General features: G+C 43.4%; 1 protein-coding gene across 3 annotated transcripts in view; it reads left to right on the forward strand.

The window, feature by feature from the left end:
- Nucleotides 1-27453, forward strand: part of MORN4 (MORN repeat containing 4) — a 141156-nt gene that overhangs the window by 92884 nt on the left and 20819 nt on the right. For all 3 annotated transcript variants that reach the window (XR_011268720.1, XM_069611567.1, XM_069611568.1), the window contains exons 3-4: nt 21296-21410; nt 23855-23964. Coding sequence is in view for 2 of the 3 variants with exons in the window: in XM_069611567.1 (XP_069467668.1) it covers nt 21296-21410; nt 23855-23964 (225 nt within the window). In the remaining variant the exon portion in view is untranslated. The remainder of the gene's footprint in view (nt 1-21295; nt 21411-23854; nt 23965-27453) is intronic.

The raw sequence follows: 27453 nt of genomic DNA on the forward strand, positions 1-27453 counted from the left end.
CAATTTACTCCAGAAGACCAACAGCCCTCCACCTACAGATCTGACCACACCGCCCTCCTCCATTGGGAAGGACATCACAGGAGACGCACTTGCATCCATTACTCCAAATCATCCACTCACCTGTCACGCAAGACACTTTCTTAATTACCCAGACAATTAGTCTTACCCTCCCCCCTGCAATAGAAACCCACCCTTTACTATGATGACCATGCCAACGATTGCCCACCACACATCTCCCCTTCCTTAGCAAAGTGAGTGAGAAGATTGTTTTGAGCAGCTGGATGGCAGCACTGTGTAGAATCCCCTACACGACTACGAATCTAAATTCTGACCACAATGCAGCGCACAGGCTGCCACACCGAGATTATCAATGGTGTTGTCCACATCCTGGGCATAGAGGATCCCGGTCTACTCGACCTCTGCCGTCTTTAATACCAGTGAACATGACGCCCTCAACATGCTTACCATACGCATTGGATTTGACAGAACAGCACTGCAGTGATCTGCCTTCTACCTCTCCAATAGGCACATCTCATCCAAATGGACTCCAAGAGACCCCAGTGCCACCTAGTAATCTGCAAAACACCACAAACTTCCATTCTTTCTCCTATGATCTTCACGTTGGGAGATTGGGCCGGGGAGGCTCATCAAATACACTAATACACAGATGTCCTGCAGCTTTGATTAACGATCCATTGCGTCCATGACGTCTGGAGAGTCAAACAGTAGCTTCAACCCAACAAAGACTGAATTAATTCTCATAGGAAATACCACCAAATATTCCGAAGTCCAGAATTGTATGACTGAAAAAATGCTTGACGCATTCATGCCTTAACCCACAAGATGCAGAATCCCTCACCTGCACCATCAATTCTGATCTCGGATTCCATTGTCAAGAGAAACTAAAAGCATGGTACCAAATGCAAAGTCAAGCTCTTCGTCGCTGCTTGAGGTTCCGAATAGTTGTCCATGCCTGGTTATTCCAATGTAGGCGGAGGCAAAGCCGAATCTGTATGAGTCCCAGATAAGCATTGGCCCCTCTGACAGCTATGCAGTGCACTGGAGCACACCTCATCACAGGACAAAGAACATTCAACCTCCATCCTCAAGGAGCTGCCTACCTCTACACTGCCTATCTGTTCAAGCGTGCATCAGGTTGAATACAGCCTGCATTACCTACAAAGTAGTCGTAACAAAAGCAGCACTCTGCCTGGTTGAGAAACTCAACCTCTATGGAGGACAGTGCACCACCAGAAGCCACAACATTGCCATACTGGAAACAAATAATTGCGCGTGGGAGAGGGAGGATAGCAATAGGCCTTTTCCTGCTACTCGCGCAGTCCCTGAAACAAGTCACCAATTCCTACCAGACTGGACCACTCCATCCTACACTTCACAAAGAACATCTTGCCAATTTCTGGTTGCTCCACTGCACCATACTTATCCCCACTCCTCAGCCCCACCCCTCCTCTTCAACCTCTGCCCCTAACCTGTGTGTTACCCCCCCCCCCACATGCATTGCTCCATTGCTTACCAGCTAAGGCTGTGCTGTATAAATCCCAAACATACAAACCTGTTGTAAGAGGGAAAGAGTGGGTGAAGAAGAAACAAGGAGGCAACGGAAGATGTTGGTGGGGGGGAGAAGGTCAGGAGAATGGAGGATGGAATGAGAAATAAAAGAATAAGAAGGACCGGAGAGGAAGAGAAGGAAGAAGTCCTGGGGGGTATGGGGGGAGGTTGAATAGGGCAGTGGCAGTGGACTGGGTGCTCCAGTGAAAGTCACCAACATTACCAAGGTCAGTGAGCCAACGATTGAGAGTGGGTTGAAGAGGTATAAGCCCTGGAGCTAGAGCTGGGATGCAGCTATGGTGTCGGCCAGAGGACATGGAGGAAAATGGGCACTCCCACGCAGCATGGTAGTAATGGTTAGTAAGCTGCTACTTTTAAATGGTCATTCAAATTTACCACAAGCAGTTTCTAAACTTCTCCATTGTGCATTGTCTTTCCAATAATTGTCATTGCACAGTTCACCTTTGAACACATTTGCTTTTCAAAAAACACTCGGACCATAGAAGATAAAATAGAACAGCATCTTTGTGCTTTCCCACAAAACCCCAATGTCCGCAGGTGGTTGTGCGCTGACAACACTTTATTTAATATGACAATGCATGTGTAAAGCAGACAATTATTGTATATGCGAGATTACAATTCTTCTTCCTCTCAATACGACATCTCATTGTTAAATATCTTTTATTCTTGGCAACATATTAGTGAATGTGTGCATTTTGTAGGATCAGGGTTAGAATCCTGTGATGGAACTGTTCGATGGAGAAAAGACCGAAGATTATTCTGCGCCACCAAGTCCCTTTAATTTCCGTGATCGCCAACTGGAGCTGCAGGGCCCCTCCCTTTTTTTTAAATGTGTTTTTTTTTTTTTTTGTTTGTTTTTTTTTTACTTTTTGGGATCGGCTGCGGGGGCCACCCAAGCAACCCTCCGCACACCCCACTCGCAATGTAGTGAACAAGGGTGTGGGGGACACCCCAGCAGCCCTTAAAACCCAAATGGGGGAATTGGTTGAACAATTTTTCGGCCGTTCAGAATTTTCGAACGGCAGAAATTCGACAATCTCCCATTTGGGCTATTTTTGCTGGCTTTTTGGACGTGTAATCATAATGTGATATACACCATGTGTATTGCAGAAGTGCACAAACTGCACATCCCCAGCGTGTGCTACTATTACCTAGCCAAATGGTACGCATTTTTTTTGCCTCGTAAACATGAAAGACCGGCATAGCCCCGTCACGCTGCGGATCTATGGCGTGCATGTTGCGCGCGTGCACACACGGGCGTCCCCACAAAACTATAGTATGTGCATCGCGCGATTCACATCTTTTTGCAGTAAGCTTGAGATGGATTCTAAACATGCTTGGAAACATGTAATTCATTCATTTCAATTTTTTTATTTGACATCGAGACACCTTAACTGTGCTGCCATGAGGTTTACCCTCTCTACCCCCTTACTCTGATTCCCCAGGTCTGGGTAGGTTGCAGGGAAAGGGGCATTGTGTACATCTCACTGAGGTCCTAAGATATCCACGGCCTCATCAGCTGTGGGGCTACTTCTCGGATGCATTTAGAATGAGCCGTATGTAGTGCGCGTTAAGCCATGAATGAAGATCACTTTGCTTTTTTACAGGTAGTGATTTACTTCGCCCTCTTTTTCTCATGTTTTTCTATTGCTAATCTACCACAATATCTCGCATGCGCACATTATTTTGACTTGTGCTATCCTCTTCTCCCTTGGCATTTTTTTTTCATCCCTCCCTCATACCCTTCATGCTCGGTCGCTCCCCTTGTTTATTTATTTGTATGGCGCACCAGACCCTGGGGTATCAGGGCGCATTGGAATCAAGAAGTCTTACAGCTTAGTTGCACATAAAAGAAAATTACAGATGAAGAAAGTGCAGGTGCATGTACATAAGAGGAGTTACAGGTAGGCATATATAATGGGGTAATTTACAGGCATTCACCCAGGGGCGATTAGAAATAGGGTAACATTCAACACAGCATTCTGAGAATGATCTACAATGCAGAGATGCGCGGGGCACTATCATTATTGGTCATTAGCCTTCAGCTTGGCTCTCCCTTATTTTAATTTCACGTTCCCTCGCCAGCCTTCTCTCGTTAGCTTTCGTCTCTCACGCATTCTCCTCCAAACTTTCGAGTTCTCCTGCTATCTATTCCTCCGTCTCTTCCAGCCCTACAGATAAGGCCACTTTTACTCACTAAAAATAGGCAACTACTCCCAAAAAATAAAAATGCTTCCAATAAAAAAATAGGAAGCCGCCACATACACTGTGCGGGTGAAAGCAGTGCACAGTCATAAGAAACGTACTGCCTTTTACAAGAAGGAAAACTTATTTTATAATGCTCATGAAACACTAGGTGCAAAGAAATTATGATTACAAACACATTTTCGTGTTCCATATGAAACCTACGTTTACTTATAAAAAAAATCTTTTACTTGCTTTTGAAATACTCAACATTGGGAGTGGGACTCATTCATTTACTCATTCATTTCACTCCCAATTAAAAAATATAGAGAGTAAAATACTCTGACTTCATAACCTTATCTGGAGCGCTGGTCTCTTCGATTATCTCGCTTTCTTGACCCTCTTGCACTCGCATTATGTATCGCACCACTCGCTCTCCCACCCAAATTTCGATCCAGCTCTCCACACGCTTCAGATTTTATGTGAAGTCAACACTCGGCCATTTTTATGCACGCGCTTAATCACCTATTTCTACGTTGCTCCACTTGTTGCAAACCACTGAGGCAAGTAGATAACATGTAGTTTGCACGAGATCGTAGTGAAGTGGGATGCCTTCTACCTGGCCGTGTGAACACTAGATGACACCGCCTCTGTATGTAAACTGCTGCCTAACATCACGTTTATGATATTTTATCACATGCAACCTGTACTAATGGTTTCCTGAACCAGTAGGTCCCTAAGCAAATCAACATAGTCATCAACTGGCCCTGTCATGTGTTAAAGCTAGTCCAGGCTTTTCAGCCAGCAACAATTCGCATTCTGCCATTTGTAGTCTTGCTTTGCCAATAAGAGGATTGGGCATGGTAGTCCTGGCACACGAAGTGCTGTTGACTAAACAGCAATGCCTATGTCCGTGTTACTCATGTAATATGGCCACATGGTTGCTAGGAGGCAGTCTTTCAAAGAGCGTATCAAAGTTAAATGTTACTGTACATCTTTTTTTCATAGGTGCATAATGCGATTTTAACTTTTTGTCTACAAGGGAATATTTGTTTGTTGTATCATAACCACACGATAAGGGAACTTTGTCACAATATGTATAAACCCACACAATGTACAAACATGCCATCAAGGCACATATGTGCCCACACATTCCTCACACACCCACAAACACAACGTGCCCTCCCACACTGCACACAAGACGCTCACTCTGCATATATGCCCCACACTTAGCACGAACTCTCACAAAGTTCAGGCACTTTGACACGTTTTCGATCACGCTCACAACTGCACATATAGATGCGCACTATACACTGTGGTGAATCAGAAATTATTACCCCAAAAAACCTGGCCTGGGGCGATTCACATGTGGGCAGGAAAAGGCAGACGCTTTCTGATCCTGACCCTGGGGGTGGTGTTCTGCGGGAGGATCACATGAGGGGGGAACAGGTCAAGAGGAATGGTACCCCCCCCCCCCATGTTCAACTCCCACCCGAGACCCTAACCTTTTAATGACCCATTCTAAAATGGAAGTTAGAAAAACAGATTTTTGCGCTATGAACCCCCAAGTCCCATAATCCCCAAGGTATTGTCATGAAGAGGGCTGCAGAGGAACAAAAATTACCCACACCCGAGGGAGACTGGAAGGCTTAAAAGGCCCCCCCCCCCTCAGGTGCAGGCCATGAGAAAGAAGCAGTAGTCGTAGGTGGAGGAGTTGTGAACTCGCCACATTGAAGCAGAAACTGGGAGAGAGGGAAGACTCCGGGACCACTGTCTAGTGTTGCGCAGTAGCCGGTCCTGAGAGGGTCTTCACCTCCAGAAGTCTTAATTGCAGAGGTCACGCAGCGGGAAACGTCAGAGGGAAGCTTGCCCTCTGGAGACCTGGACTGCAGAGGCTGCGCAGCGGGAAGTGAAAGTTTGAAAAGCTTCCCCCATAACCATGCAGTCTTCAGTGGCAGGTGCCCACTGGAGAGCCTTTGGAGCAGAGGAAGCTCTGTGTGCAAGTGGCACGGGCAGCGCAGACTGCAAGTAGCAGTTTGCCTCACCGCGAGTAGCAGCTAAGGCAGAGGACCTGAAAACAGTGGGAGAAATGGACGCACAAGCCATACCTAGTGAGTTCACAAAGCTATTGTGACACCGGAGCGTTCAGTAACGCTCTCATGCCCAGAACAAGCACTTTAACACCAGAAAGCAAACACCTAGAGGGAAAACACACATATACCGAACTGACAAAGCAGAGAAAACATTATTTTGTAAAACAAACTGACTGACCTTAGCATGCATGTTTATTTAAAATTTAAAAGCCAACAAGATGGGGCAATAATTCCGGGAACCCAATACAAACTACCATTACCTAAGCCAAATGAAAGTTAAAACACGGCAATTTAAAACCAACAAATATTTCCGAAGTCAAGAGGTGGCAAATGAGAGTCCTAAAGGTTGTAAAATGTATTGCCTATGGTTGAAGTGCATAAAAAAGATTTTATAAACTCAGATTGCCAAGGCAAAGTAAGACCATATTATTGTCAGTATTTGGCTAATGAAGAAGTGGGTAAACGAAAGTGGCAAGAAGGCTGCCCTGCTGGTAAAGGATATTCGGAAGGCGTTGAGCATAACTTGCAGAGGTTTTGGAAATCACAAACGTGTAATAAAGAGCACCAAAGTGAATCTAGTCTTCCCTGACGTAAAGCTTCAAACTAGGTGTTGTGCAGCGAGAGACATTGCAAAATTGTTTTAAGCTGATCTTACCCACAAAAGCACTTTTGTAATTTTATGACCTGGCAGGGGAGCACACCAGGTCAGAAGTTGTGGTAGCACTTCATTCTGTTCGGGCAGGGGAGTTAACCCAAACAGAAAACTTTGAAGTAGTGAAGTAATAGGCCTGGCATGGAAGTAAACCAGGTGGAAGTTGATGAAGCACTGTGGAGTGGTGTTAGCAAATCACCATGACAAACTTTCATTGTGGAAACAAGTGTTGTACAAACTGCTGCAGAAGTATATACTAGTTTCTAAACCAATGTGGTTGCAGAAGAATACAGACAATGTTTATTAGTTCTACTGAATTCAGGAATTTTTGGTTCATGCAAAGAATATCACAAGTGGAAGAGAAAGAAACTTTGTTAAACAATCTTGAAGTGTTGGAACGTTTTGTTGGTCAGTAGAAATCAAAAGAACTACATTGGAACTTTGATACAAGACAGGATTTCCTTATTCTTTTGGAACTGTTTAACAGAATCCTGCTTGTATCTGGTGAAGGAAAATTCACCCAGATAATAAGGGGAGACAGTTATCCTATTGTGAATTTAACTGTTATATCTGTTGTTTTTGAACTGCTATACATTAACTTATTGAGTTGATGTATGTACATGTGTGAGGGACAGAAACCTCTTGTTGGAGTGTTTTCTTAATTTATTTTAGGCAGAGAAATCCCCGTCTGGGTAGGGTAGTGAGGTGTTTATCCAAGCTTTTAGAGTTAATAAAATGGTATATTTTGAAAAACCTTGACAAAGTTGTCCGCCCCACATTTCTGACCACACACAACGCACATTCGCTCTATGTGTAAGTTATGGTGGGGTTAAAAAATAAAATAATGTTCTTCTGAAATGGGGAAAGTCCATTTGAGCCAAGTCGCACATTCCACAACGCCACCCAGTAGCCATCGCTGGAAGTACACCTCCAGTTTTGAGCCATAACCACAAGGCATTGTGGTTATGCAAATTAGCTCAAATGCAAACCTTTTTCTCCAGGAAATTGTCTTTGTCTAAGAGTGCAGTGCTTCTTCATACATAGCTTAATCAACCCAAGACCGACATTGTCAAGGCTGCCAGGGAAACTACAAATGGACTTGCACTCCCCCTCCCCCTCCAATATCCCCATACCCCCTGTGAAGGATTCTAAAGGGGCGTTGCACACCAGACCAGGACTCTTGCTACTGGCCTAGGATGCAGCGCACAATTAAAACCCTTTTACTTTTACTAAGAATTCAATTCAGGTTGATATGGCACCCAACCTGTCTCACCCCCTTTTACAAATATCCCGGGCCACAATGGACCATGAAAAAGGCCGGTGGATAATAATACAATATTTATTTATTTTACAATCAAATGAAATCACACATTTTAATATAGGGCAGCAATCTCCAATGTGGTGATAATTACACGGAAAAATGATGGAATGCACTTGGAACTTATCATGTAAGATAAATACTACACAATTGAATGAAAGCAGGATTACTTTGCGAAGGGATTTTTAAATGGTATTGCAGTTAATCATTCCCCCTGCAAAACTCCCTCAAACCCCTATTAATCAAACTTCGCATGGATAGGCAGGTGTAGCATGTACTTGGGTACACTATACAACCTTCGGAATGAAAAATCAGATTTTCCCCCCACTGAATAGGAGGCAAAAAAACAGATTTAGCTCCCCCAAAAACCGAGCAAAACGGCACGCAAAGTTTATTTTACATGCGTAGTTGAATGGAAAAGGCACAAATGAGTATAACGGTATCAGAGATGTAAGAACACTAGCAAACTACCAAGCAATGTCCTAACAGGCATACAGTTCAGAAAATCGACCTGGGAAGGAAAAACACAGTGCAGCCAAATCACATGTGGAGAAATTGCATGTTCTTATTTTCACGGGTTTAAATGTCAAAACAGTTTGAAAAACGGGTCAACAGACCAAATCGGAATGCGGTTTTTATGCTAAGGGACAGATGCACATCACAGGGATAAGGTTTTTATGCTAAGGTACAGATGCACATCACAGGGATAATAAGAAAGTGAAAGGATAACTCTAAATGAATGACAGGATGAGATTCTTAATGGGGAAAGGAAATTCGGTTTTAAAAATGAACAGTGGACAGGGAAAATCGGTTTGGAAAGGAAATGACAAACTTTACTTAAACTAGATTTTAGTGACTAGATTGTTAAAGAAAGACCCGGTACGCTCGAAGGTTAATTTGCGAGGTTAACCTAGGGAATTAATTAAATTATTCAAAATATGACTAAGGATTTATGCAATGGAATATAAGGTAGGGGGGGGGGAATAACACCTGGAAATCAAGTAACAGGCTGCACAGAGGATTCTGACTATTTTAACAAGTTATGTGATTACTTAGGGGTGGAACAAATGGCAAGGTATCAAAATGGGATATGCTACATTTTGCTATGGGGTGATACCATCAGCACTTGAATTTAGAATTTGGGACCGCCAACCGGCTATCTGAACAGCAGGGCAAGGCTCTGTCTGGTCACGGCACAGCAGTGGACACAGCAGCGGGATAAAGCGGGTAGCAGGGCAAGCAGGTAGCGCTGGAGGTTTATAGTCATAATGTCAAAAAAAAAATTTCGAAAACAATGTCGACATCCTATACTTATAATGTAAAAAGTCATTTTTTAGAAAAAAAAATGTCGACAAAAAAATGTCACTTAGAACTATCAACACCTCACCCAACAGCACCCTCCCACCCCTCATACTCAACACATTCTAATTATATATTTATTTATTTTTTCAATAAATAAATAACCAAAAAGAGTTTAATTTACTATGGGGGGGTCCCCCCCAACCCCCCCTCACCCAACACCCACCTGCCACCTCCCCACACCCCCCCTACCACCCTCTCACCCTCATTCTCGACACATAGTAATTATATATTTATTTATTTATTCAATAATTAAATAAATAAAAAAAGTATCATTTACTATGGGGATGTCCCCCAACCCCTCTCACCCAAGACCCCCTGCCACCCCCCCACACCCCCCCACCCCTCATACTCAACACATCTTAGTTATATATATTTATTTATTAATACAATAAATACAAAATTTCGAAAAAATGTCGACATTGTTTGTCGACATTATTTTTTTCGACATTTATTTTTCGAAATTTTGACTGTCGACATTATGACTGCCCACCAGCGCTGGATACTCCCAATGAGGATTCCGCCACCTTTTCCCTTTTCCCTTTTCTGCCTGGCTTAGTGGGATTTTTGTGGGGTTTAATTCTGAAGGGTGGCTCTGCCTGGATAGGATGTCCCGGATGAGCCATCATTTTCCTGGTCGAATAATCTGGAATCTGGCAGGGTGAGTAGTAAGGTCTGGATCTCTGCATATGATTAAAGGCATGGTCTAGTAAAATTTTTTATTGTCCCTACGGGTCGGCCATGTTTTTTTAAGCCTAAGTGGCTCGATTTTAGAAAACTTTCCTATGGACCTTACCCGAGTTTTCGTCCATTAAATGCACGCGAAAACGAGCACCAGGAAGCCGCCATTTTCTGATAATCCTATCATTTCCCCCATCGCCCTGGCTGACCTGCTTTTGCGGCACTAAATCAAATCCCCGCCCCTGAGCCTGTCATCAGCAGACTCGTACCGCCCATTTCCCAATGCCAAAGCACGTCTTGTGTCAACATTCGCTGCGCTTCAGCTAATGACGTGTCGCCATGGAAATGGCAGGACGCCTCTTTCCTCAATAAGTATAAACAGACTGTTTCACAACACACAGCAGCAGATTCTCGATTCCATTCCTCGCTCTGTGTTACTTTGAGTATTCTGTGACTCGTTTCAGTGCTCTGGTCAGCTACCTTTGCCGCTTGTAGCCCGTGTGAACACCTGTACCATCTCGGTAAATTATTTTACTCTGTTTACCACACAATGGCTACAATAATGCCCTACATGTACGAGCCCGAGTATACCGAGGAGGAACTACTGGAAAGGGAAGCACGCGAAAACGATGGGGATTCGGACGGCAGTTGGCAGGACGAATCAACAGATGAAAAGCCTGGGCCTAGTCGAATGGACGGCGTCTCCACCTGGTGCACATGCAATCGGTCGAACTAATGCCAACTGAGGACGAGAACTGCTGCTGCCGAGAAAACTCGGGATGCCTGGCCTACATTTCGGAAGGCGAGCCACGACCGCAATGCATCACCGTGCTGCCAGACTTCAGGGCAGCCTGCCTCACACGGGCCGTGTTGAGAATAATAATGGTGCTTATACACGAACTTCGCGCAACTGTTCGTCCTCGTAATCCGAGTAACGAGTAAGTATACTCTGCTTGTCATGCCACTCCTATTTCATGTTCTTCTACTATATCCAAAATTACATCTACATATTGTAACGCATGTAAGTCGTTCAATAGTGTGCATTGTCTAGATAGCATTTGTCCGTGCAGAATGCCATTAGTTACAAGAATTGTCATTGACAACAAACGTTTATTAAACTTATCTTGGTCATTTAAAAACAGTTTGTTTCATTCCTTTTCACAGGTGGTACAGGCTGGTGGCCGATCGTTCCTTTATATGGTGGCTCCACGGGAGGCTTGGACGCTGCGTTCGAAGAGTGATACCCGCCTGTGCCGTTCATGCCATTAGAGAAACGTTCCCGAGTGACAGCGGTCAGTACAGGGGATTTTCTCTCGCTGTGCTGCAACCTGACCTGTATAATCTTTAAAGTCTTGTATTTTTGTGTCAAGAAAATAAGATACAAAATAAAACACCACATATATTTTAACAACGTTTGTTTTCATTTTTTAAATGAATCAAGTGTGTCTCCATTCAAGGATGGACGTCAGACATCTGTGCTCCGAATGGGTGAAGGTCTGGTCGCTGTGAAGCAGGGTGGCCACTATCTATCTAGGCTAAGATAACATATTCTCGATAATGCATGCACTAAATAACACTTGTTCAAAGTCTTTCAGTAGGTTATGTCTCTATAAAAGTCACACATATATCTATACTAACAATTACCATTGGATTATACAGGCCTTAGGGTCTTGACCACTATAATACACCGGTTGAAGTGTGGGTCTGTGCTCACAAGAATCTCCGGTATGTGGCATTTGTTATTGATAAGCAACGATATGCTATCATTGATATAAAGGCGATATACTATATATTGATATAAAGGCGGTTCACGCCGGTGGATGCGCGCTGGCATGGGGGGGGCTGTGACGGGCGCAAACGGCCAAGGTGCAAAACTACATGTATACTTCAAAAGGTGTCCCACGCCAAGGGGCCATTGTTCACATGGTCTCCTCAGACCCCGTGTCTCCAGGCAGGCCTCCCCTGAGGCAGGCCGCCTCCCTGCAATCCACATAAGTGTGTCTCCATTCAGCAGTCTTCCTGTGCCTTATCTGCACGCCCCAGGGCCATCCATCCCACCCCCCCCTGTATCAAAGGCGGTTCGCGCCGGTGGATGCGCGCTGGCATGGGGGGCTGTGACGGGCGCAAACGGCCAAGGTGCCAAACTACATGTACACTTCAAAAGGTGTCCCACGCCAAGGGGCCATTGGTCACATGGCCTCCTCAGACCCCGTGTCTCCATGCAGGCCTCCCCTTCAAGCAGGCCGCCCCCCTAATACCACGACATACATACGTCATTCATTCACAAACACACCCCAGTTTCTAATAAACCACTCGATATGTCTCATGACAACATCTTTGTGCTTTGCAAGTCAACTCCTGAACGTGCTACCTGGGAACCACTGAGATCTATGCTAATCTGCTTGTCGTCGTGCTATCCGTGAACTTCTGTGACTCGCTTTGAGCATACCCATCAGTGCGCTACCTGTGGCCATCCACCTATTCTCCCGCAACATACTGCTCTGCTTGCTGAATCCAACTGTTTGCTGGTCAAGGTAAGGCCATGTATCCTGGTCATATTTAGCAGATTTTTAAATTTCTATCTATTTGCGAGTAGAGTAACCAATAGTGCTATGTTCATTGGTCTCATTGCTAGTGACTTGAATTTCCATTGCTATGCTATCAATAGATCTATTTATTTTCATCTGTGTCAATTGTCATCGAATTGCATCCTTCGGGGGTCCAGTCTATGATGTAAGCATGTTTCCTTCTCATGCAATACAGAACATCCAAGGGATGAGTCACATGTTCAGTTTTTAGTCACATCATTTATACATTTCTGCAAATACTAAGCCGCACATAATGAACTGGTATAGTTCCTGCGACCAAAACAAACCTTGCATTGATCATTGTATGATTCATTTACTTTTGTATCAAATCTTTATTCTTGAAGATTGTATAATGTCGATATTTACTTTTCAGATTTATCAACCATGCCTGCCTGTTCGATTAGCGGTTGCCCTTCGAAGACCCATGCGAAATCTGAAGGCACTACAAAGCATGTATTCCCGAAAACTGTTGATCGAATAAGAGAATGGGTCAAACATTGCGGATATCCACTGGATGAGCTGGAAAGTAGAGTCCAACAAGTCTTACAGGACAAGAGGGATGATCGATACCGCATCTGCAGCCGGCACTTTTCCTTGGACATGTACACAACATCTTGGGTAACCAAGAAGAATAAACGGCGAACGACACGGAAATTGCTCAAACGCTATTCCCACTCTATTCGTCCACATTCCGCCACCGGTGAGTCAAGTGTCCGGATTTAGCTTTAGGCCTTGCGGTAGTGTGTAGGTATCCGAACGGATTAATTGCTATTGTAGGTGTCTATCCCTTTGTAATAATTTCGATATTGATATGATTGTATAGTTTTTTGAATAATGACATTTACCAATATATTCTTTTTCGATTTCATAACCCACAAACGCAATGTATATATATGGGAACAGGGAATTGTGCTGTATTGAGCATTTTACAAGTATTCTGTCACCTTACATGGCTATTTTTAATATTGGCATTTCATTATCAATCATTAATTTACTTTTACAACTTCTTGACTATCCCTTGAATCTGAAGCAAGAACATTCGAACATCCTTGACGTGGTCGCAGTTATCAACCACTTCTAGCGCGTATCAGGTAATCTTACTAGGCTAATCCACTACAGACCTGTTTCATGCATGTCAAGTAATATTTTTATTTTATTGTGTAATCATTTTACCGAATGTTTGGTTAGTGCTTTCCAATTGATATACACCTTAGTTATCGTCCACTGGTGTTTGTTTTCAGTTATAATTAGTGTTATCCATACTAATGCAAGTACTGTCTTTCAGGGAGATGCTGAAGCGTCCGCCACATCTACAACATTTCTAGATGTTCTTCAACAGCAGGAGGTATGGATACTAACCGCTCCATCGAGCGTCATCATCAGAGCTGGAATTCTTGTCGTTTGATTGTTCCACACAATGTTTCATTCGTGGTTAGCCGTTGATATGTACCTGTGCTGTCGACCCCAGGTGTGTGTTATGTTTTCACTATTGTAATCCTCACTAATGCAAGTACTATGTTTCAGGCAGTTGATGGAGCGTCAACCCCTGCACTTGATGCACAGCCTGACATTCAAGTAATTCCAGGGGAAGTGGAAGCGGGACCATGCATATACGAATCGGCGCAACAGCTTTCGGAAGTGCACGCTACATTTGCAACATCCATAGATATTCTTCAGCAGCACGAGGTATGGATAATGACAGCTCCATCATGCGTGATCATATAACGTGATTCCATTTGCTATACTTTCTTCCCTATTAACGCAAGTGCTGTGTTTCAGGGAGACGACGAAGCTTCCACTACAATCACAACATCCAATTTAGATGATGCAGATGTAAATAAATTGGAGAAATAAGTCGATGAAATGTGATCATATTTAGGTTTTCCTTGATTCTTTTGGACAATGCATCATTTGTGGTTATCTCTTTTATATGTACCTGTGCCGTCGACCCAAAGTGTGTGTTGTGTTTCCAATATTGAAAAGCATACTAATGCAAGTACTGTGTTTCAGGGAGATGCGGATGCCTCCTCTCCAATACAACCATTCATGGCAGTCCATGCAGAGCCAGAGGTATTGATACTGACAGTACCATGGAAATAGATCATCACTGGTCGAATACTTGTCGTTTGATTGTTGCACACAATGTTTAAATCGTGTTTGGCTATTGAGATGTACCTTTGTGGTCGTCCTCACGTGTGTTTTATGCTAACAATATTTGGATACATAGTAATGAAAGTACTATGTTTCAGGGAGACGATGGAGCCTCATTCCGTGCTGTCTATGCGGATACAGAAAATATAGTCGTTGCAGCGCAAGAGGAAGGGAGGACATGCGGAAACTAATCGGAGCTACAGCGTGCAGATGTTGAAGGTCGAGTCAAAAAAGTTGCAAAGAAAAAAAAACAAAAAAAGGTTAGTTACAAACAGTTCATAACTTAAAATAGTCCCCAGCACAAACATTTTTTTTAATGTTTTTTTCCAGTCAATTCTACTACACTCCATCTTGTGTTTAAACTGAACATCCCTTTTCCAATCTCTCCTCCAGTTACCCGTGGGTGTCAGAACTATACACACACAGACAGTGAAAGGAATGAGGGATGTGGCTTGCCAGACCGTGTACACTATGGAGGAACTATTAATTGAAGCGAGGCGTGTTCAGGCTCGAGATGCTCATGTCCAATGGCCAGAACATGAATTAATTGTGTTTGGAGACTACAGCAAAGTTGCATTGGACCATAGCTACAGTGCGACCGCACCACCACAAGAAGATGTTATTGAATGTATTGAAGATAGCTCTGAAGTAGTTGCAGATCAATTTACACGATCTACACCCGCCAAAAATTTGCCACCAAAAAACCTGTCGACATTGTTGTGTTCTCCCATCAATGTTGAAGTAATAGATGTCGAAATGACAGAGAATGAACCAGCCGCAGCATCCATAGACGCATCAGAACTTGATATCAGCGATATTACTTTCCAATGTGTTAATCTCCACAACGTCACAGGCTGAAACAACGTTGACGAAGGATGACAGTCTAATGAAAGAGAGCAAATACATTGTATTCAACAGTTTTTTGATGGAAATTATAAGTATGCTGAAATGTGTGCATTCCATTAGAGGGAAAGTATGTGGGAAGCCATTGATTAATGTGACTCGTCAAATAGAAGGCAGTAACGTCAAAATAAATGGCGCCTGTAGATTAAATCATAGGTTCTCATGGTCTGCACAACCAATGCTGGGGAAACTGCCAGCAGGCAATCTACTGTGTGCAGCTGCATCACTGTTTAGTGGCTCCAGTTTTAGAAAGTTAGAGGCTTTCTTTCAGTTTGTGGGATTCCATTTCATTTCTAAAGCGCTGTACTACATATACCAACGTGATTATCTGTTTCCAGCCATTAGTGATGTGTGGAAAATTGAACAATTGTCTCTAGCAAGTACATTCGAAGGCAAACGATTCAGGCTAGCCGGCGATGGACAGTGCGACAGCCCTGGATTTTCTGCCAAGTACTGCACCTACCACTTTCAGGACATGGATAGTAAGAAAATTGTGAGTTTGGTGGTCGTGCAGGTAACACAATGTACATCGTCAGTGGCCATGGAGAAACTAGGATTTATAAAATCAGTGGAATATCTACAAACAAGGGGAATGCACATCGACCTCATAGCCACGGATAGACACGTTTGAATTGCCAAGACAATGAGAGAGCAGTTCCCACATATTAAACATCAATTTGACGTATGGCATCTTGCTAAATCAATCAATAAGAAAATCTCGGCTGCAGGGGAAAAAAAAGGTTTTGAAAGTATTTTGCAGTGGTCACATTCTATCACCAACCATCTTTGGTGGAGCTCAAAAACTTGTGAGGGGTCAGTGGAAATACTACTTGAAAAATGGCGGTCACTGATGCACCACTGTACCAACGTTCACCGCTGGACAGCAAATGAACATTTCCACCAATGTGAACATGGCCCTTTGTCCCCAGAGGAGGAACGGAAGAAGAAGTGGTTGATTCCATCTTCACCGACACACAAAGCCATTGAGAAGATTGTTTTCAACAAAACTCTATCAAGAGATTTGAGAGGACTGACAGAATTCTGTCACACAGGAGATTTGGAGGTGTTCCACAATATGTGCCTAAAGTACAGGCCAAAGCGCTTGCATTTTAGCTTTCGGGGCATGAAACATCGCACTCTACTAGCGGTCTTGGCCCATAACAGCAATGTCGGACGTGAACAAACTAGGACTAGGGGTAAAGTAAGGATGCCTCGCTACACTAAGGTGTTTTCAAAACAAAGTAAGCAATGGGTGATCAAACCAGTCTATGATGAAATGCAGTTCGACTTTGTGAAAGGCCTTATTGTTGCTGTGTTAGAGAAGCACAGATATGGAATTTTGGACGTTTCTGTGCAGAGCAGTGATCCATTGCCACCGAACATTGCGACTGTGCCATGCCCACCCGAAGCACAGCTGATTGTGAAGTACAAATCCTGGTTTAAATAAATGCAATACGATTGTCTTTTTGTAAATAAATGTTATTGTACAGTGTACCTGTAAACCTAACCCCTACCTTCACCATCATGGGTGGCGAACAAGCTGGGTGTTATCTTTGAATTCTCTCTATTCACCTCACATGTGTATGTATATATTTTTCTCATTTCTCATCTCATGTAAATGTAAATGCTGCGCACTGTTAACGGAGGGGAGGCTTGCGTATTACAAATAATAAAACAAACAAAGAATAAATCTCACTTTTAACTCTACTCCTGTTGTACTGTATACTTTCCCTGACCTTCCGCAAAAAATTAAATGTCTCAATTTGGGCTGCAAAGCTCGCAGACAACGGGGACAAAATTGGGGCACTTAGAACGCGCCAGCCAAGCGGGCCGTGGCATTTGGGAGAGAAGCCAGTTCGCATTTGCACATTGAGGCGCACTACATAGATGGATTCTAAACTTCAAGTTCTCACAGATGCCTATACTACGTGATGTTGCAAATAAAGAATGCGAAGGACAGCGCCCAGATGAGGCCCACAAGTCGCACTGGAAGTATAAGGGTCTATTGTTTTTTGACCTTGAGACGGGGACCATGCCGAAAGAACTACATTTGAAGGGAGTGCGCAATAATGTAAGAGACGATAAGGCAGAAAATTCAGAAACTAGACCGAGTTTCATTTTAGGTCAGTATACGAAAAATCGTTGTCAAGAGCACGGTCTGTTTTACAGACTGCATTACGAAGAGACACAATGGAAATTTCAAATATAATGTAAGTAAATCTTTACACGCTTTTATACCGGAATGAAGATTTAATGAATGGATGCATGAATGAATAAATGAATGAAGAGCTAGGAAAAGCAAGTAAAACATGTTCGTAGTGGGCACATGGGCATGCAGGTCCACTGGTCTCACCGATCTCGGTCCTTGGCCCAGCCACTTTTCCCTGCACTGCCTACCTGCACTACGGGACTGTCTCTGTATCCTTCAGCCCCTTCTCCCGGCATTTACCTTGCACTTGCCACCAGCTGGCCCTTTTATTTAATTTGTATTCAACTAACCATGTACAGCCCTTCCCTATGCGCGATCAGAAAGACACCTGGCCTAGTAGGATCGTTGTCTGTCTGCCCTTGTTCCCCACCTGCCTCGTCACGCCTAGAAACACTTGAGTATAGGTGCGTTACAAATGCCATATCATATATCATATCATTCCTCACGCATGTAGACTAACTGTCGTTTATCATTGTGTGTTGGCCTCGATTTATCTCGTTACTTTTCGCATTGATTTTAAAGACGAACATACTCCATTGAACTATCCTTGCAAGCAAATAGTTTCTGATCGGCCGTAATAAATGAAATGAGTAATATTAATGAAGTTCGGTTAGCGAGACTAATTATCATTTTTTTGTTTTCATAACGGGTATTTGATACCATTCTGCCACTGCCATCTGTTTGAGACACCGGCGGATGGATTCTTCAGCAGACACCTGCTGCTTCGTGTCAACAACTGGAGCACGATCGCCATATTATGGGACGATCGCCAAGGGCCCACATGCCCTTACGCTGTACTAGTGGCTAGAAGCAACATATCGACCTTTAGGCTGGACTAGTGCCTAGTTGATGGAACAGCCTTGCGGTTCACCGTGCTTCCAAAGTGATTCTTTTTACGAAAATGAACACCCTGTGTACCATAAAGGAACTGCGCGTGACTCAAGATGAAATGGAACAGTTATTGCGGATACAGATAAAAGAAAATAAATGGCTTTCGGAGTTCATATGGCAATTGCTGAATATTCTCTAAACATTTAATGTAAAATAAATGTACTTTACCAAATGTACCGTGTTGCTGTTTGATTTTAAAGTACAGTTTCATATTCCGAATTGTGGCGCGCTGTGTTGTGAGATGGTCTGTGTTGGTTTCCGGGTTCTGTGTGGAGTCGCGTAGAAGACGACAGGGCGCGTTTGCCTACGTAGCACAGTAACGTCACGGAGAGAGGCGGGGAATATGAATGTTTTGATAATGTCAGGCTCAGGGGCGGGAGAATTGATTTTAGTGCCGCAAAAGCAGGTCAGCCAGGGCGATCAGGGAAAAGATAGGATTATCAGAAAATGGCGGCTCCTGGTGCTTGTTTTCGCGTGCGTTTAATGGACGAAAACTCTGGTAAGGAAAGTTTTCTAAAATCGGGCCACTTAGGCTTAAAAAAACATGGCCGACCCGTAGGGACAATAACATTTTTTACTAGACCATGCCTTTAAGCGGGAAGTCAGAGTCAGTCCTTTGTCTCTCTGAGCCTCCACCTTTTATAAGGTGGATGACATCACAGGATTTACTATGGAGGCAGACCTTTGGCTTGACATGCCTCTAACAACTGGATTGGTCAGGGCTGGCTGTCACCGCCTTCCAGTCAGCCGGTTGGACTTCAGGGATATGACATCAGTTTTATGGTGTGTGCTTACAATGCCCATGGCCCTCCCACAGTTATAATTCCACATTACTTTGTTTTCCGGTTGCAGAAATAAGTCAAGTTTATTAAATAAGAACAGTCTTTTCCAAATTAGGGCATTCCTTTCCAGGCCACAGCCAAATGTCAGGTTCTGGTCAGTTGAGCCCATTGTTGTCATGGAAGTTCTTCAGTTTGAGTTGAGGGGAGGTACTACCAGAAAGTCACACCTAGGTGTCCTGGAAATCCATTGTCCCAGGCTGGAGCACTGCTACATTGGCTGACGAGGGTACAAGATCCTCCACCCTTAGCTATTCATATGCCCTGGGGGCTGTCCACTTGGGGGGTGCGGGTGGTAGGTCCTGTTCCCAGGAAGCAAATCTGTTGGATTTAAATATCCTATATATGTTTTAAAACAAACTCCCATCACATTTCTGTGCAAGGACAGGGCCCATTTTACACGTGGTTAATTTTCCCTGGCTGTCACTTTACAATGCGGCGTTCCTTGCATCCATTTTTGGAACTTTTCCAAAGCCCCAGTCCTGTTTCTAATGCACAGGCATCTGTTCAAATGAAAGGTCCTTTGAAACTGACATGAGCTAGGAGAGAGAGACTGCTTTTTGTAAAGAGTTTGTCTGTGATATTGTGTTGCAAAAGTAAAGCATTTTTGCGTATGGCTTGGAGTGAAGTTCTTTGCTATTTCACAGATCTTGCCTGGCACAACCTGTCATTCAATAAGAAATGCCCCCATTTGCTGGAGCACAACCTGAATATGGATGGGAATAGCTGTATCTTACTGGAACAAGAATGTGTACTGCTGACAAGATGAAAAGGAGCATCAGGGAGCAGTCATTTTAAACGTCGGAATAGTTTGTTTTTCAGTCAAAAGTTTTGAGCTGGCAGCATAGCAGTGCTGCCTTTTGACTTCTTTTCTCTGGTGCAAATGAAGAAAATACTGGCAGCAATTCTCTGGGTGTTCTGCATTTCATCTTTCCCTATGGAATGGCTGGTAAGACGGCGCAGCCATTATTTTGGTGACTGCAAAATGCAGTTTTAATGCAAGGTAATCGTGCTCAACAGAGCCAGTGCAGCCATTCTGCTGGTGACTGCTGAGATGTGGTTTGGTGATGTAGGGGAGTTCTGCTTGTTGGTAAATGTACCCCGTACCCCCGCCACACACACACACCCATCCCACACCCTTCATGCCCCCACACATCCCCCACCCCCTCCACACATGTCCCACCCCTCCACATACAGCCCCACCCACCCCTCCACACACCCCCACCCTCTCCACATACACCCCCCCCACATACACCACACACACACACACACACTCCCCACACCTCCCCACCTTTAATTTCAGGTTTAGCCCCCCAGCCCCCCCACCCCTAAGGCTGTTTACACTGTTGCAACTAGGCCAAAAGTATGTGCCGGTGGGAGCATGTACTGGGAGAGGCCACAAGGCAAGATTTCCACACACTGATCACCTGTGTCAAAAGGGTTTCCTTGATGGACATGTTATTGACTAGTTAAAAATGGGTTCTAATGGATCTATTTGTGATGGGATATTGGAGTTCATGACTAGTGAAACGGACAAATCGCTTCTGGTTAAAAAGGAAAAAGAAAAAAAATCAACTGAAACCAAAAGACACCAACAATCCACACTGCCACACAAATGCATTTTTCTCTGAGCAGTGGATGCCAATAAACCCAACCCTTAAACTTTTTGGAATTTCTGCCAAAATGTATTGTTGTACAGAATATTATTTTGAGGCTTTCATGTGGCAGGGGGAATTCCGAATATGTTAGCTATGTGAATTGATCTGCATTTGACCAAAATTGGACTAAAGCCCTATTGAACAGCCTGGGAAATTCAGCATTCTTTCTTTTCTTGCAGGCCGCAGGCACGGCTTGGGTCAGCTGATCTTTACTGATGGAACCATATATTGTGGGCAGTTTGAAAATGGACTATTCAGTGGCTTTGGCGTGCTGGCTTTTCCGGATGGTTCAAGGTTGGTGCAAGAAAGAGAACTCAATCTTGTTAGTAAATTTAAACAACACTTGATGGTCGGTGCATTGAGCAGAGATGGGTAACCTTGAAATCTTATGTGCAGCAAATGGAATGTCTTCTGTCCGATTTAGGTGTTATGAAACTCCTACCATGGTAATTTGGCGCACACTGGTCCTTCCTGCTCCGAGCTCAGAAGAGACTGACCATACACCGAAAGCTGATGACCACACCCCCACCCCCAACGGGTCTCATGCAGTCTGTAAGGCAGGATTGAGTACTCCTGAGAGCTGAAGCTTGAACTTGTCACAGCCTGAACCCTCTGAAATGCTGCCTCACACTTCATGCACCGCCAGTCTCGCCAGCCAAGCAGTCGACTTCCTTCCTCTTCTCCGCCCCCACCAGCCCCCCATGCAGATCTGCCCTGACCTAGGATCTACGCATATCCCGAAGTGCCAGGAAGTGTTCTATGTCCTCCTCTTTCTAGCTGTCCCTTGCTTCATCTTGGCTGCCTCTGGTAAATCTAACCCATAAACAGATGGAGCAAAGAATATTGTAAAGATTTAAATATATATGGGGTGTGATGTGCAATACCTGGGAAAGGCAGGTGGCGTTAAAATGTTAAATCTATAATTTCGAATGCATTCATTTCGGAAATAAATGTCGGGGGGAGGGGGGGAGTCGTCATTTTTTTATTTTATTTTTTTGGGGTTTGGCTAGTAAAAAAAGCATTAAAAAAAACAGGGGGTTGGGGGGCATTCGAAATTATTGAATTCGAAAATATCACTATAAACCGCAGAATCCTGTATGACAGTAGGAGTTACTTTAACCAAATCCAGAAAGTGCTGGTTTTGCCAATGACTATATTGTTTCTATTCGCCCCGCCCAAAGGGCTCTAAAGCATTCTACTCCCTTTTGTATTAATCAATGGTAGTTTACCATCACTTTCTAGCGATAGTCGATAACAAACCACTTATTGTCAAACTATTTCCATTACTTTTTGTTGCGTCTCTGAAGAATGCCCATCCAAATGCTCAGCATACAGCTAAGTAGAAAATGACTTTACAAAAATAAAAAATGTAATACATTTTATTGAATTTTGTCCTTGCATACAACAAAAGGGAAAGGGCACGTTCAATACATTAACACAAATATTACCATGCATACATATGGGCAAGCATTATGAACAGCTGTTGCGTTAGATATTCAGGTACAAAGTCAATTTTGGCACATTCTTGCTAAATTCATACGGGTGCTGATGATGATCGGTAGTTGTGCGGCACTTGGGAGCGATGGTAGGATTGCATAGCGGAGTACAGTGGTTCGTACTGTGCGTATGTTATGGCGTTGGCTCCCATTTCCCCCATATTTATCAGCCTCTTGCTTGGTAGACTCGTCGTTCCATTAAGATGCTAGCGTCTATATCAGCTATCCATTGGTCATACTGTGGAGTTGTTTCGGAGCCCCACAGTTGTGCGATGTTTCTTTTGGCAATTCCAGTGGCAGTTGAGAGCATCAGCTTTTCGACGCGTGACATTTCCCCTTCAAAATGACTTTTAATCATAGACCTAACAAAAGACCTTTGCATTCCTCAGTAGCCTGGTGCTATTTGTAGTAGATGTGCGCTTAATACATTGACATACAAAACTCTGCTGGCTGAGAGTCGGGGCTCTCTGAATGTGTCATACCATAGAGGCCCTTGTCATTGTTTAAACTGTCATTGTTTAAACTGTTAGTTTCATTCTTTGGTTGTTTAACTATCAACCATATTTGTACACAATATATGAATCTTCTTTGGTGTCTTGAGCAACTCAATGATGGATTGTCGCGAAGTGTATTAAATTCACTTCACTATGAATATGATCTTGTCTTAAACGCGTAAACGATAAAATGCTCAAATACGACGTTTTAATTGTAATTCACGCCAATGCATTGCCCCGTTTAGACGTAGACATCTGTTATTCCAATACTTAAGATGTAAGCATGTGCAGTTTTACATTCCTAATTGCTAGCAGTCCATAGAAAACCAGATTAAGCGGCAGACTTTCGAATTCCGTTGCAGGTTTTCCACTCAGAAGTTTGTTTTCCATCCGTCTTTTACAAGTGACCAAATCAGCGATACCTGTTGTGTTGGACCAACTTTCCTAAGATGATGCTAATACTAAACTTGTATTGCCGAAAGAAATATTCCATCTTGCATGATGGGGGCTCTTTAAAAGAAATGTATTTCAAACCCTGGCAGTTTAGAAAGTGGGCGTCTGTCCGTCCCATGAACGTGGATCGGTGGTCTTCTCAACATCAGTTTATTCACTTGTGTATGCTAAGATGATGCATGCGCTGGCACTTGTGAAGTGCCACCCCATAGCACAGGCACCCAAATATATTGGATGATTATTATGTGATGTGGGGACATCACACTCAGTGCTTTTCCTGATGTCACCCCTACAGGTACGAAGGGGAATTTGTTCAGGGTAAGTTCCAGGGCACAGGAGTCTTCACCCGTTTTGACAACATGAAATATGAAGGAGAATTCAAGAGCGGTCGGGTGGAAGGATACGGTAAGTTGGTCATATTTTTGTGATGATTAGGATAATCTTTGCATGATAGGTTTACTTTGCCATGGAATATTTGTAAATGACAGTTTTGATAGTTTTAAAATGTAATGTGGTACTTCTCGAGAGGTTGGTCATATGGTACGCCTGGAATTTGGTGCAGATCTTGCTGTTTTCTTTTTTAGTGCCATTATTCTGAATACCTACTCAAGAGCCATCGTATATTTTCTCATTATGTACATATGATGCCAAGGAGCCGGACTAAGTGGAGGAGTCTGAATGCACTAGTGATTTGGCCTTCTGACCTGTTGGGAAATGATGCTCTATATACACACACACCATTAAAACAGTTGCACTCTATGCACAGAGTTTAAAATCAAATGCACACTGACGACTTTCATTTTAGTTTATTCAAACTTCTTATTTGCCATACTGGTTCCTATTACATAAACTAGGTGTATTCGTTTTTTTAAAAATGTCATCCCTCCCCAATATACATTGTGTTAACTGGAAGGGTTGGAAAGGATAGGAGGCTTGATATACCATATTTACGCACCCTTAGTCAATACAGCATAAAGGCACCTTACTTGCTACAACCGTGAGGGGTTTTTGAAAATGCCAATTATGAAAGAAGCCAGTTAAATGTAACTTTCAGGTATAATGGGCAATGTATTATTAGTGTAAGCTAAAAGCAAACTGACATTATTTTGTTAACAGAATCCTTTCGTGCTCTTACTTGGAAGAAAGTGAAACCTTGTTTCTTCTTTGAGGGTGAGATGTGACTACGGTTCCTACCTCTGTTGTCCTCATCGGTTTCATGACTTGGACAATTATCAGGGATGCAGTCTACTAATTCCAGGCAGCCCTGAATAATCTCCCGCCCGACCCCCCCCCAAACCCTTTCCATTAGTAGGACAGTGCCAGTGTGTGTGTGGCGGGTATGGGGTGTCTCTGAGCGAGGGGGCGGGGGGGAACTGGATGGAGGGCAAAGGTGACGTAGCCAGCATTCTAGCACTCAGTTGGGGATTAATCACTTTGGTTGCACCCCTCCTGCAGTGCAGAGCGCAATCCTAATACTAAGAGATCCATTTCCCAGGACATTCTTTGTTCTTGATTTGAAATCAAACTATTGATGTAAATGTTTGAATCCGCTCTTATTATTTTTTAGTTGCCATTTGTCGCCATTTGAGTAAAGTACAGTATAATTAGCATTTATTGCTCTATGTAGACCTTGACTCTTGTCCATAAATGTATGTATGGGAAAGCCCCAGCCTACCTGAAGGAAAAGCTCACTCCATATGTACCGGAAGATCCTTGAGATCTGAAGCTTTCGGTCAGATCATGGTTCTGGCCCATAAGCGATCTAAAGGTCTGGGCAGGGCCTTTCCCGTGATGTCAGCAAATATATGGAACAACCTACCTCTACGTTTTAAGAATAGAGCCTAATTACTTAACCGTTAGGAAAAACTTAAACTCACCTTTTCAAATGAAACATAGGTTCCAGGCAGATCATGATTTGTTACGCAGTTATCGCGTACAGTGTCCCATCCTTCTTGTTTGTCTTAATTGTGTGTATGTAAGTTTGCGCCCCGATGCCCGCAGGCTTTCGGCGCCATATAAATAAAATGTAATCAAAGCTTGTTGTATTGAAATCCTTTTATCGTTGCATCTTCTCTAATGGTGGTGTTTTAAGGTTCTAAAAAAATGATTAACCTGGTGACATAGGCCATCCCATGAAGGATTTAGGAGAAACCGTTGAATGTTACCATTTTAGCTGTGATTTTATTATATAGGATTTGTAGTGTGCTTTTATTTTGGGGGAGGGGGAAATGTATTGGCCTTGTAGTAGCCTATAAGTAGGTCCATGGTACTTTATCATATTTTCCCTGCGTTAAGGCTCTGTCTTTGGAGTAGATTTTGATATTTACTGGCATTGTCAATCCATGTTGGAGTTTGAGTGGCTGAGCTACAATCTGCAATATTATCTCCCAGATGTATGCTCTTTCTTGAAGCAAGAATTCAGAAGCAAACTTAACCAATATGAAACCAGTTCTAATGGATTTTTTTTTTTTTTGACACAAGTATTGTCTCATATGATGTTGGTGGACCTGGAGCTATATGTTCAAACAAATCCATTCAAATTTGCAACGAGGTCCTTTCTTAAATTATTTATAACATTCAGTTGGTAGACAGTTTGGTCCCACTGCTTTGCCATTAGTAAGCGTTCTGATGGTAGTTATTTCTGGTACTGTAGTCTTCTTTCAAATTATTGCTTTTGATGTTTCAGCTGTAAGAGATATCGCTTCTGTTTCTGTTGGTTTAGTTGAAGGAAGCTGGCAGTTTCATTGCCTTTATTCTATCCTTCGATTGTTACAGGGTGGTCAGGAGATGGGGGGGGGGGGGGGAACCTCTCCCAGCATAGGGCAGGAAACTTACCAGTCCTGTCCCAGATGTTCAGAGTGCGAGTTTGGGGGGAGGGATAGTCCCAGACCCCCCCCCCCTCAAGTGCCTTGAATATGTTTGAGAGTACCACTCTGTCACATGATGCCGCCCACTACTTTTTCTGGTCCGAGTTCTCTCTTTCAGGACAGGAACTCTGAGTGCAGGTGTGCGCAACCAAGAGAACCCTGACCGGAACCATGGGGATGCAATCAAGAACTAAAATGACCTCCAATTTACCTGGCAAACCAAGATCAGACACTCAACATACCATTCCCAGATAACTACAGTGACATGGTAGAGCAAAAAATAAATAGAACTGAGTGAGAAGGGATTGCAAGGGGATCAGGAGAAACACATAAAGATCTCTAAACGGAATAGCAAACTAAATGGCACATGAAGGAAGCCATGTGCAAAACGAGCAGCCCGAGTATCTGGCTACCATCCTGCAAACAAAGGCTGAAAACTTGGACAGGGCTTAGGGAGTTTTTAAACTTTCAATATGGGCCATATATTGGTGTACATTTTGTTTCTCTTCAGTAATTCAAAAGTTTATTCAGAAACATATCTGCAAGTTAGACTGTTTGCTACCTTTGTAGCACTAGTCCAGGTATGGCACATCTAAGTTCGAGACCATAACCTGTTGACCTTTACCCTGGGCCTAGTGTTCTCTATTTGAACCCAGGAAGGATTCTCATGCTTCTTTTCCGTTTCTGAACTGGAAAGCCTTCCCATTAAAGAATCACATTAATTTCTAAGAAGCTCAATGTGGTGCTCACCAGGCAGGCATAGAGTCTGTAGGTCTGCAATATCCATTCTAATGCCTGATCATTAGAACATCTGGAAACTGTCCATACTGTTTGACATTTCCAGGCGTGCTCTTGTTGTACCTAATCAGTGCCATGTAGCTTGATTCTCTAGGCGTAACGGGCAGGGCACCCACATCTCTGCATACCCTTGTCCATTTAGGGAGGCAAACTAAAAACCAAAATGAATGTATGGAAGGTTTTGTATCCATCATACAGAGAAGAGAGTGGGCACCACGGGTTAGAAGTC

Source organism: Ambystoma mexicanum, chromosome 8 (genome assembly GCF_040938575.1).
Source record: "Ambystoma mexicanum isolate Mex_15411 chromosome 8, UKY_AmexF1_1, whole genome shotgun sequence".
Classification (NCBI taxonomy): domain Eukaryota; kingdom Metazoa; phylum Chordata; class Amphibia; order Caudata; family Ambystomatidae; genus Ambystoma; species Ambystoma mexicanum.